The 12,535-nt window shown below is 42.1% G+C and overlaps 1 protein-coding gene across 1 annotated transcript in view; it reads left to right on the top strand.

Annotated features, from left to right (window-relative positions):
* Nucleotides 1-9,174, top strand: part of nell2a (neural EGFL like 2a) — a 97,987-nt gene extending 88,813 nt beyond the window's left edge. The window contains exons 18-20 of the mRNA XM_088006476.1: nucleotides 1,142-1,318; nucleotides 6,206-6,430; nucleotides 8,335-9,174. Coding sequence (XP_087862602.1) covers nucleotides 1,142-1,318; nucleotides 6,206-6,430; nucleotides 8,335-8,376 — 444 coding nt within the window. The 3' untranslated portion in view covers nucleotides 8,377-9,174. The remainder of the gene's footprint in view (nucleotides 1-1,141; nucleotides 1,319-6,205; nucleotides 6,431-8,334) is intronic.
* Nucleotides 9,175-12,535: the final 3,361 nt, after the last annotated feature.

Raw genomic sequence — 12,535 nt, 5'->3', positions numbered from 1 at the left:
ACAGATTTTTTTAGTATAGACTGTTAATAGGGAACGTGCATAAATCCGTTGCATATTTTTATTACTCCTAACGTATTTATATACTTTACTGAAGAATCTCAGAACCAGGCAGTCAGCTTTGTTCTTAAAGGGCCGGGCACACTGATTGTATAGGCAGTTTTCTAAATCCATAAAGTAGTTGTTGGTAACTAATCAAATCTGTGATTATATACAGGTTAATTTCTCTTGCACATTTAGACTGTGTATTTTTTTTTAAATATGCTTATTTGACATTTTTTTAAATTAAACTATCACATGTTTTATGTTTTAATCTGGTTTACCATAAACTTGTCTGCGAATGCAGATGAACATTTGACACATTTACATGATTATTTGTGAATCATCGTGTTAATTAATGCAGAATTGTCTGTTTTTTTTTTTTTTTTTTTAATGCAAACAAATATCCAGCCAGAAAGGATACTTATAATTAAAAATCAACATTTGTGAATCCAATCAATGTTGGTTAGTCGTTGCAGTGGCATAAAAAAACTGATTTGCACTTGAAACGCTGAGCTAAAAGCTGTGACATGTGACATTTATGCCCGTTACAAATGTATGTAAACTTCTTACTAAATCTGTACATTTAAAGAAACTTTGCATCTCATGCATGTTTTTTTATTTTTTTCAGTCAATTCATAATTGGCATGTGACAAATATTTGTGACATTTCAAGTGTGGACCTTGAATCTCGATGAAAAGAGCCTTAGAGTTTTGTTCTAGCGAACGGCATTGAATCGGTTGACGAGCTCATTCTTTTCATTGTTTGTCAAAGTCTGCCTGAACGAACGACGCCAAAAAAAACACAAAAAAAAACATTTCCATTTTGCTTTAGAGACATTTCTCTGCGTTTAAAGGGAAGAGGATTATTTGTCCAGAGAAATAAGCTAGAATAATTTAAGCAGTTTGAAGTTCACACTATTGTTTGGCTTTTCCTACAGTTTGGACGGAAACGTCGAAAGGTCCGGGTCTCTTTAACCCTCGCTCCATTATTTATCATGCACATGCATGTTTAATGACTCGACTGCACTAATGGCTCTGTCTTTTGAGCAGCCTGATGGCGTCTGTGTGTTAATGTTTAACGTTTGATTGTGCTCCGCTCTCAGGCCGGCCAAGTGATGTGCCGGCGGATGGTGTGCGACTGCGACAACCCCAACGCCGACCTGTTCTGCTGCCCCGAGTGCGACCCCCGCCTGAGCAGCCAGTGCCTGCACCAGAACGGCCTGCTCACCTACGGCAGCGGCGACACCTGGGTGGAGAACTGCCAGCAGTGCCAGTGCCTGGTGGGTTACAGTTGATGAAATATCCAGCGACGCTTCTCGGGGGTGACGGTGTGTAAAATACAAAATAAAAAATAATTAAAAAAAAAAAACAAGCGTTTCATCGGTGTGCCGCAGCGCCCACGCAAGGAATGCAACAAATACCCCGGTCTCCATGGAAATGCTGATCAAGGAGAGATGTGTGGTGAAGAGAAAGTCAAGGAGAAATATTTTGTTGGAGCAGAGTGATTAAGAGGTGAATAGGAAGGTTGCAGGGAGGAGAAAAGGGAGATTGGTTCTTGTGTGGTGCAAAAGAAAAAAAAAAAAAAGAAAAAGAAGTGATTGCTTTGATTTGTGTGAATACAAAGAGCCATCTTTGGTATAGTCCGCGTTGATGGAATAACACGTTTCACTGAGGCTTCTTCCAAGGTTGAGCATGTGTGGGCTTCCCACTGCTGCGAGTTAACAGGGTGTATGCTCGCGTTGACTCGAGAGTGTTTGCCGAGAGTGACTTCCTCGTATTCTCTGGTGTACTTTGCAGTCTGAGAACCCCTATTCTTCACGCCAAACAAAATAACACTGAAGCTCTCACAGTAAGGCTTACAGTATAGACTATTTATTACTAAGGTCAAGGGTCAAGTGAGTACACGACGGCGATTGACAGCGGTAAGACCCTCCTTCTGACTCTGATTGGTTGTTTCTGATGAACAAATGTATTTTTTTCACATGACGGTAGGTCTACAGGGAGAAGGAAGAGGAACTCGGGGTTTTTTTCACAGATTATCTGTCATGCTGCCCCAACATAGTGATAGTTTTAACATGTAAAAAAAAAAAAAACGGAGCTGGGAATCTCTGCTCCCAGAGGCTCCAGATTTTCTGTGGAGCCTCGATGAAAACCGTCCATCATTTTCCTTCTGCTTTACGGTCGTACCGCTACTTTGCATTGATCTATCACATAAAACCCCAATTAAACAAATTGAAGTCTGTGGAACGTGACTGCCGCTGCATGAAGGAACGGTGAATATACGACTCTTCTTCTGCTGAGTTCATCTCTACTTCGAAGCACTCTTGCTTTTTTTTCTCTCTCCCTCTCTCCTTCTTTCTCTCTCTCTCTTTCTCATTCACTCTTAGCTGCCTTTTAATAACAACCGTGCTTGTAGCTTAGATACTGTGACGTCTTCCCCATTCTGACAGATTTACCCTGTGACCAGCCCTGGCAATAACCACCCCCCTACGCCCCCACTAACTCCACCCCACCTCAGCCACCTTCCCTCCCAAGTGCTCTCCTGTATTGTGCTGTTGTCCTGCTGCCTGAACCCCGGGTCCGCTCTTTGGATTTCTTGCAGCGCACCATTACAGGAGTGCCTGAAAATCACAGCTCAGCTGAGAGGCAGCGGGGAAGCACTCTCGGCTGAAAATGAGATCGCTCTGCTTCACTCTCGCCGCAGCCGTGCTCACCGCAGGCACTTGTACGTGTTGACACAAACACATTTGAGAAGGCCGGACTTGCCTGCCACAACAGCGGCGCTCACGCGGGCGCACACACACACACACACACACACACACGGGGAGTGTAAACACCAGAACATACACATGTTTGGAAATGTCGCCACGTCCGCACACGGCCCGCAGATGTCCAGGTGTCGAGATCGCAGACGTTAAAGTCGGCCGATTAAAAGTTCCGCGCGTTTCCAGCTCTTGAAGGAGAAGGCAGCCGCCCTCTCGCCCCACCCGGTACCGTGGGGTGCAGTAGCGTGACGGGGACGTGAAATGAACCTTGAATGCTGCTACACTTAGGAGAGCAATGGCTGTCCAAACTCAGCGGGGACCTTAAAATACACAGCGACTGGAGCAGATGGGCGAAACATGTTTGCAGGACCGAGATGTGAAACCATCTCGCCTAAGCACATGCAATCATTGCGAAACCAGGAATAATGGCCTCTGCAGGCAAATCCATTACTGGAGACAAGGTTTTGACTTCTTGCAACATTTCTAATGTTTTTTGTTTTTTTTTCATTTAACAATTTATTTTTTTTTATCTATGTATCCAAATACAAAAAGCTGCTCTCTATTGATGATTTGATTTGTAAAATTTACAATCCAAACCAGTCAGGCTCTATGTGAAAATAAAATCATCTCATTGCTAGGTTATATATCACACATGATTAAGCACACATTTTTATTTAGTTTCACTTCTATCCACACTCCTAACCTGATCTCTGCCACATGTACCAAGCAAAAAACTTCTAAAGGAACTGTTTGACAATATGCAAAGATGAAAATATATTAAAAAAAACAATTCATTATTGTCTCATTCTACAGAAATTAGAGAACAGAAAACATTGGCATCAATTTGCTTCCATCTAAACCAATGGTGTGATATTATGTCAGTAAGTGTGGCCCTCAGAAGATTCTCAAAGTGTCTTTGCACCAACACAGCTCATTTCTAAAGCTTTAGGATCCCAGTGAACAACAATAAAAACTATTATCCATGAAAGATGGTGGCCAACCTACCAAAGTCACTCGGCGAGCGCACTGACAACTCATTTAAGAGGACACAAAGGAACCCGGAACAACATCTGAGTCACCGGAGACCTCGACAGTCTCAGTTAGGGTCAGTGTTCATGTGTCTACAATGAGAAGACCTGGCAAAAAAAAAAAGGCATCCATGGAAGAGTTTCACGGTCTAAACCTTGGCTAACATGTTGCTTTTGATACAAAAACAGCTCGATGATCCCCAAGATTTTGAGAAAAATATTCCACAGACTGAAGAGACAAAAGCGGAACTGCATTGTATGGTGTGTGTGTGTGTGTGTGTGTGTGTGTGTGTGTGGTGTGTGTGTGTGTGTGCGTTTGTTTGTAATACCTTGTGGGGACGATTTTCCTGACATATACTACGTTGTGGGGACCAATTGCTCCTTGTGGGGACCGGAGCCTGGTCCCCACGAGGGGAAACCCTGTTTTTGGGTCAGGGGTCAGAGTTAGGACTAAGGTATGAATTGAGTTTTGGGTAGGGTTAGGTATGTGATGGTTAGGGTTAGGAAAAGGGTAAAGGTAAGGTTTAGGCTGTAGAAATGAATGGAAGTCAATGGAAAGTCCCCACAAAGATAGCAACACAAACGTGTGTGTGTGTGTGTGTGTGTGTGTGTGTGTGTGTGTGTGTGTGTGTGTGTGTCCCGATAGATCTGGTCCAGAACTAACCCAGCACTTCAGAAAGAGAAGAAGAAATAATGGTGGTAGTGTGATGGTGTGGAGCTGCTTTGCTGCTTCACAACCTGGACAATTTTCATCAGCAGATGAAGCTATTCTGCTCTCTGGTAGAAAGTCCGGAAGCAGGGACCTTGAGCTAAATCGCACTACGGTTATCCAGAAGGACAATCGATGGTCAACAGGCGACCAGCAACTCTTCCTCTGAGAGTTTTAAAATAAATAAATAAATGTTTTGGAGTGGCCATTTGCAATTCTGCAAAGAAGAGTGGCCCAAAAATCCCTCCACGATCTTGTGATAGACTCATGGCTAGTTTCTGTAAACACCTAGAATTTGGGATATTTTGATAACTTTTTCTCTTATAAATAGAATCAGGAACTCCTAACTACATTTTCCATGTGCTAAGGTTATCTTGGTGTGATATTAACATGCGTTTTATGATCCAAGACACTGAAATGTGTCGGGAGACCGAAAAGTAGAAGCAGTCTGTAAGCAGTCTTTGGAGTGGGAGGGGAGAGAAGTTACGATTTTCCACCCTGTTAGAATCAAGAGAGCATTAATTTCCATTAACATGCATGTGAGCTGTACTTAAGGTCAAAGCACATAAAAAAAAAAAGCAAACATGATTGTTTGAGCCTAATTTCCAGCCGGAGATAAATGTCACCAGTTCTAATCTCCTCGGAGACATTTATTAGTATTCACTCTTGCAAACCGCTGAATGGTCCCGTGTAAGAAAGAGGAGATAAAATCACGACGAGACACAAAGAACGGCGAATGAAACGGCCTGTAGAAATAACAGAGACACCGAAGCCCTGTCCGCTGCGTCAGCTTGATCAAGTTTCCACGCCGTGACGACTCATTACTCATTTGCTTCCCAAATCTCAGCGAAGGGGCTGCCAGTCAGGGGGTGGATCTCCCACTTTGGAGTGTTTTCACAGACACGAGGCGTGGGCATCTGCACTGTGGGAGTCTGTGTTCTTTACAGATAAACTATTTTTTCCAGCAACTTCTTGTAGAACGCTGATCCGAGCGATTTTCAGTGATATTAAATAACCCCCGGTGGGACGCTTGAATCGAGCTTCGAACTAAGTGTCCGTGCTAGCATCTCCTGGCTTCTGCTGGGTTTTTCTCTCGTTTTTTGAACAACATGACTAATAAATGGCTACGGGACATGCCACGGATGTCAATGTGGGGCAGAAGTAGGTCAGGCCACGGTGATAAAAAAAAAAAAAAAAAAAGCACGAAGGTGCGGGGCGTGGGGGCGAAGGTTTGCGAAAGACAGAATAAATGATGTGTTTTTTCAGGCCAGTCGAAAAATCCAATACGACGTTCCCGGCTCAAAGTTTGCCGTGAGATTAATACGGGAACAACAATGAGACAATTAGAAAGCTGCAGCGTTTACTTCCCCAGTCTGCAAAAAAGTGCTGACTTTGTTGGAAGATTGCTTTGCTCATCTATTTTTTTTTTTTCCTTGGTGCCTTAACAACTCCCCCCCTCCCCCCTCAATCAAGTGATGATGTTCCCTCTGGCATGCTAATGCACAATGTCAGGAGAAATATGTATATTTGAATTAATGACTTGTTTAGGTGAAGAAAAAATATACATATTTTAGAAAAATATGTATTTGCTGAGATTTTTATTTATTTATTTTCTGACTCTTTCTCTAAATGGTGTGACATTTCCTCCCTCTCGCCCCCCCGCAGCAGGGGCAGGTGGACTGCTGGCCTCTGCCATGCCCGCCCGTGGACTGCGAGTTCACCATGGTGCCGGAGGGCGAGTGCTGCCCCCGCTGTGTCACTGACCCCTGCCAGGCCGACACCATCCGCAACGACATCACCAAGACGTGCACGGACGAGCACAACATCTCACGCTTCAGCGGCTCCTCCTGGATCAAACACGGCACGGAGTGCACCCTGTGCCAGTGCAAGGTGAGGCGCCCGGAGTCGAGGCCGCGAGCTGGGGCGAGTCGCTTGCTTCTGACTGAAAAGGCGGCATGCTGCGATGCAGATTTCACGCCACAGAGGCAGTTTGAGCGTTTCTATGGCCTCACTGCAGCATTTCATAGACCAACACTTACAGTTGGGGTATATTTTGGGTACTTTCCAAAGGTTTTTGCACCTTACCTAATTTTATTATTGATTTCCAAGGAGTCAGACCTTTCTGTGTTGGATAAAGCCTTGCTAGCTTTTTAGCTTAGCATAAAGCTATTACAGGATTAGGTAACACTTAAGTTGGAGTGTGCATAAGACTGACATGACACCTAAACGCATCTTTAAAACACCAAGTTTAAGTTTTATCTTGTAGCCTATGTGCCCTTGAATATGGTTGTCTAAATAATTGACATTTTGTTATAATCTATAAAATAAAAGAATGTGCTCCTTAAATGTACTAATTTAGATCAATTTTAATACATTGTAGCGCCTGGTTCACACGACAAGAGTTTAAAATTGTCGCATGTTTTTGGGTTTTATTCCGATTATTCATATTTCACATGAGAACTATCGCAAAAACCTCTAGAGGCCAAACGTGAGTTCAGAGTAAACAAATGTAGCCGACTTGGAAGAAACAATGGCGATAGTTTGTGAACTACATTTAAAGTGAAACTCACCCCCAAAATCAACTTTTTTTTTTCTGATAAACTCTCTACATGGGTTATGTAGGGTTCTGTCTTTATGTTTCTGCATGACTTCTTGTGCAGTTCTTTTAGTTCGGCATTATTTTTCCTAAAACCGCCTCACCGCCAGCCTTTTGGTGACACGGCGAACACGTCCACTGAAAAGTTGTTGCAACTGGCGTCGTTGGCAGGGATCTGAATTGGTTCAAAGTCTGCACTTAAAACATGTCATTCTGCTGCGGATACAAGACAACAGAAACGCTCACAAGCAGACGGCTCCGTCTTTTATTAAATGGAGGTGACGAGAGCACTCCTCTGTTCAGCAGTAACAGAATTATCGACTGATGCGACTAATAAGAAAATGAGTAAACATGACTATCGGTGAGCTCAAGCTGCCAGGTAGAGTAGAAACTAGTCGGAACCTTCAGCGTCGGTGTCGAGTTTAACGCGATCATGATCGTGTTCTTTCAGTCAGGACTCCTGACGCCTCAATGAGCCCTTTTCTAAAATACTAAAAGGAACCTTTACCTGAAAAAGAGGCATTCAATTTTATTTTTTTTATTGTAAAAAACAGAAACCTATTCAAAAAGAACGGCTGTTGACCTCTCACCTGTAGCCTCCGGCTCAGCCGCGGCGTCGATCCTCTTCTGCGCTGCATTAAATGAGCAGACGTCTTTACACAATTCAATACTCCGAGTGGTAGTTGTAGCATCTTATGAGAAACTGCGGCAAATAACATTAGGACGGTAAGTCAAGCTGCTCTCCGTGTTGTTGGACTGAACAGGTGATATTGTAACGTGGACGTAAATTGTTTGCCGTAGCTTTAAAGCTAATCCACTCATTCCTCCTACTTAGCCGGCAGCGAGCCTCTTATCGGAAACAAAAGGAATGTGGCAGTATTTCACAAGCAGAGCTTTACACCCTACTGACAGTCTTTTTTTTTTTTTTTTTTTGCACATAGCTTTGAACTGACATGCAGTTTTGTTTCGGCCATGATGATGGCGATCCGTGACCCGGTGGGCTTTCACATTTAAATCCCGGCTATAAAATTCCCTCGGGTCGGCCGGTGGTAAAAAAAAAAATGACAAGCCGAGAAGCTCCAAATGTCAGCTTCTGCATCATGGGAAATTAGCAGCCACTGCGTCTCAAAAAGACTTTGCCTGTAGGGTTCAAGTGTGACTGTGACCTTCCCTTCTCCCTCTTTTCTCTCATTTGCAGAACGGACACATCTGTTGCTCAGTGGACCCGATGTGCCTTTAGTCCCTGGCAGATCTGAAGGCACCTGTACAGAGTTCTCCGTGTACAAAGAGAAAAAAGAAAAAAGAAAAAAAAAAAGTAACACGGCCCCCTGTGTCTCCTCACCGTCCTCTTCACGGGGCCTGGGTCAAATAGTGTTTGCACTGTTCGGCTTGGTTTTGACCTGCTGAGCCAGATGATTGGAGGTTACAATTCAGGTCACAGATAATTGTACATCTTTGACATTCAGGTTTTGTCTCCTCTGGTTTATCCTTTTTTTTTTTTTTTTTTTTTTTTTCCTTTTTCCCCAGTTTAAAGCTTTTATTGTACATTGCATACATCACCTCCACCCATCTGGTACTTTGTGCACGTTAGGTGTTTAAAAGCAACCTGCGAACAGTCTGTGACCCACACCTGTATCCTCAGATCCTTTATACCAAATGCCAAACGGACGACGGACTACAAGTTCCCTCTGACCCGCGTCGCGCCTGCCCAAAGCGAAGCCTTTGAGCGTCGCCGATTACCCACTCCAAAGCATTGCTACATGAATCTGTAAGATATTACTATTACTGGCATGACTGTGCTTGATGTCCAGACATTTTTGCTGATTTCTATAATAACAATGATTATGAAAAATGATACCTTAGATAGTGAAAACCATTAGCATAAGGTTCTGTTGCCACTTTTAACAGTTGTCTGTATGATGTGGTGCTCTGTAGCATTTTGTTTGATTTGATCTTTTTTTTTTTTTTGTATTTTTTTCTTTTTTCCCAAGCTTGTTACAGTGTTATGGTGAAATAAAGTATTTCCATTTCCATTTAAGTTCTGGGTTGGACTTCTGTGTATGTGTGTGTCATTAGTTTTTATTGCGTGTCAAACAGATCACTTGTTAATATTATAGTATTTCTGATATTCAATACGTCTTTTCTTTCTGTTCTAGAGCGACACTTTAACATTCTCTGTTGTAATACATCAATAATCTCCTAATGTGAATGTTTAATTATTGAAACGAAATGATATAAAAAGACTTTTGCTCAGAAAAGTTTGAGCAAACTAGTTTCCCCATCTCTACTACAATTATAGTGATTAAGTATGTTGGAAAATAGCTGCGCAAAAATTTGCATCTGTCAATTTTTCTTTGATTATTATTTTTGGTTCGCTGCACCATGATGCAGATGACCTGTCTGACGGGGGTTTTTTTATTTTATTTTTTTATATATATAAAATTATCTTCTATTATCACCATTTCAGTTAGGGATAAGCAGTCTTATCTGTTATATTCTTAACATTTTTTTCTAAATTTTCTTAAACTGTCTGGCTCTGTTAGAGGTCTGGTAAGATACGATAGCAGAGGGCCACATAAGAAGCAATGGCAGGCCACATTTGGCCCCCGGGCCTTGAGTTTGACACCGTGGCTCAGGGCATAATAAACAATGCTGCAAAACCGGCCTGGTGAGCTAATTTGATAAACACCATTATGTAGCTAAATTTAACCTTTCAACCATACTTAGATTCAATTTAGCCCGAGGAGAAGGACTTGATCGATGGAACATAAAGCCACAAGCTAGCAAAAAATATTGCTTGTTTTTTTATTCTTTAGCAAAGAAAGGACACCAACTTTGACACAACTTACATTTTCAATTACATTTAAAAAAAGTATCAAGTAACAGTAATGGTGTTTGTGCTTTGCAGAGTCTCCACGCAGTGTCGATTACACCTGAACTCCTAAAGCCTTAATGAGCATTTTCCCAAAATACTGAATTAATCCTTCTCATAAAAACGAGGCGTGAATCTGGGAAAAACAGAAAGCTGTTCGGAGCGAGCAGCTGTTGACCTCACATCTGGCAGCTTCTGGCACAGCTACAGCGCTAATTCTCCTCTGCACTGTTAAATGAGCAGACATGTTTGCACAAAGCAGGCGTAGCAGCATTTAAAGCCTCTCTGACTACCTGAAGGGAACTATGCAGGCTGTATTCTCTTGTTAGAAAGCGGTGAGAATGCGAATACTTTATTGGGGCTTTTATTGATGGTTTCATCTGGAAAAATGTACTCAATCTAAAACAATGTATAAACTATTTCGACTGAACTGTCTGGCGAAACTGTTAGCCTAGCTTAGCCTCGGTTTAGCCTCTGCCAGCTAACTTATTAGCAGAAAGGAGGCTAGTTTTGCTTTAAGTGAACAAATTCATTCTCTAGTATTTACGAAAGCCAAATAACAAAACCCATTGGCATTATGTCACAGAATTATTTTATAATTTCTTACATCATCCCGAAACCTGATAAAGCTGTAGTTCACATTGGGTGGTGGTCTGTAAAGAACGATTAGGAACCTTTTCGTCTCTTTTCTACAAATTGGGTCAAAGTTTTCAACGGGATGTTTAGCTAAAACTGCTAAACATCAACCTTTGTCCTAACATTAATATCTCAGCATTTGGGATGAGGAAATATTTTAGCATCTTTTTTTAGTGTAAATATTCCGACTCGGACCACCAGAAGCTAACTTGTAGCCTCAAAGCTACAAATAGCTTAAATCAAAAACTACTTTCGGTTTGGTTGTCGAAGTTAGCAAAGATCTTTGTTCACACACACCCACCGATAAATGAGTTCATCCCGGAGTTGGCTTCTTATCCCCGAGATAAACTCTCATAATAAGACCTATCTATATTCCAACACACTCTCCTATCGTGTGATTTTTTTTTTCTTCTTCTTCTGATCCTGGCCTAAAAACTGTTTATCTCAGTTATTTCGACTCTCAGCTCATCAGAGTTGGATCTTTGGACAGAGGACACAGGCAGTAGAGAGTGTCCACCGAGGCGGCCTGCCTGCTTTGGTCCAACAGCTTCTAGCTGGTGGTGGCAGCAGGCCAGTGGGCACCTGAGTGCTAGAGGAGCAGAAGAGCAGGCCGCTCCTCTAGCTGGCTCCTAAATGTCCAATTTTCCATGGCAGCGCTGAATCGCCCCCTCCGCAACAGATATAGGGGACCCAACAGGGAGTCCACTGCAGCGCCTGTCCTATATTCACATTTAATGACCATACATATAAATATGATTTTGGCAGTGAAACAGTTGAAGGGCCAGTTTTACTTCAGAAAAGAGTTTTAAGCTAGCAACATTCATTTGCAACGCTTTGCAGTGACAATCCCCCCCTCTCCCCACCCGTCCAGAACATGTCGTCTGTTTTTACCCTTTCCGTCGAACTCTCTAATTGGTTTTCAAAAAGTCACCGCTTTGTCGAGGGTGAAAGTGTTATTTTAGCCGTCAAAACGAGAACTGCATCATGCAATTATTTTTTAGTGTTCATCTTTTGTGTTTCATCGATGTCAAATGCTGCGAAAAGATTATCAAACATTCAGAGATGAAAGCGTTTGCCGGAGTGTGGATTTTATTTTATTCTTTTTACAGTCTATGGTTGACTGACTGTTCAGACATGTTAGCCAGAAAATGGGGGAAAACAGCAAGTATATACTTTTACCATAATGACAGCCATTGGTTTGGCTTGGTTTTGGGAGATGAAAGGATGAAAGTGAACTTATCAAATATTGTTAGGGAATGGAGAAATATTTGCCACTTGAACATTTGAAGTAAAAAAAAAAAGATACAAATGCAGTTTTGTCTGCAAATTCCTTCTTGTTTGACGCAGAAGAAGTGCAGTGGACAAGGCAGAAGGTAAAATGAGATGTCTCACTACATTAGCGTAAAACAGAAATTGATTTTAAAAGACGTCATTCGTGGTACTCCTTTTTTTAAATAATGTGCCACTACTGCCTAAACAAAGTGTCCAAGTCTTAAAAGTCAGCAGCAATGTTTATTCATTTAAAGTCTGGACACAGAATAGACGTTACAGAGATGTAACATTACTGCATTTAGGTTTACTCTTCTTCTTCTTCTTACACATTAAACCTAATCCATATCATTGGTTTTACCAAACCTTTCAACTTCTGACCTCCAGATTAGCAGCGTGACAGAATAGGCATTTTCACCTTGGTTTGCTCAGACATTAAAGGTAAGGATATGACTTTTGCATCTCATTGCCAGACTTTCAACTTTTCTCTGCTTCTGTTAGTGATTCGCTTTAGTTATATCGAAACACGTCAGGGTGTTGTTGTCTGTATATAAGGCAGTGCAGTCGTTACTTGACATGGTTTACATGGTGCCTTGTACCTTCAGGCGTCCCTGGAGGCCTT

This window comes from Poecilia mexicana, unplaced genomic scaffold (genome assembly GCF_051168715.1).
Source record: "Poecilia mexicana isolate PSO_F unplaced genomic scaffold, ASM5116871v1 scaffold_6, whole genome shotgun sequence".
NCBI classification, from domain to species: domain Eukaryota; kingdom Metazoa; phylum Chordata; class Actinopteri; order Cyprinodontiformes; family Poeciliidae; genus Poecilia; species Poecilia mexicana.
The sequence above is the reverse complement of the archived record's forward strand: the minus strand, read 5'-3'. Positions and strand labels throughout refer to the sequence as shown.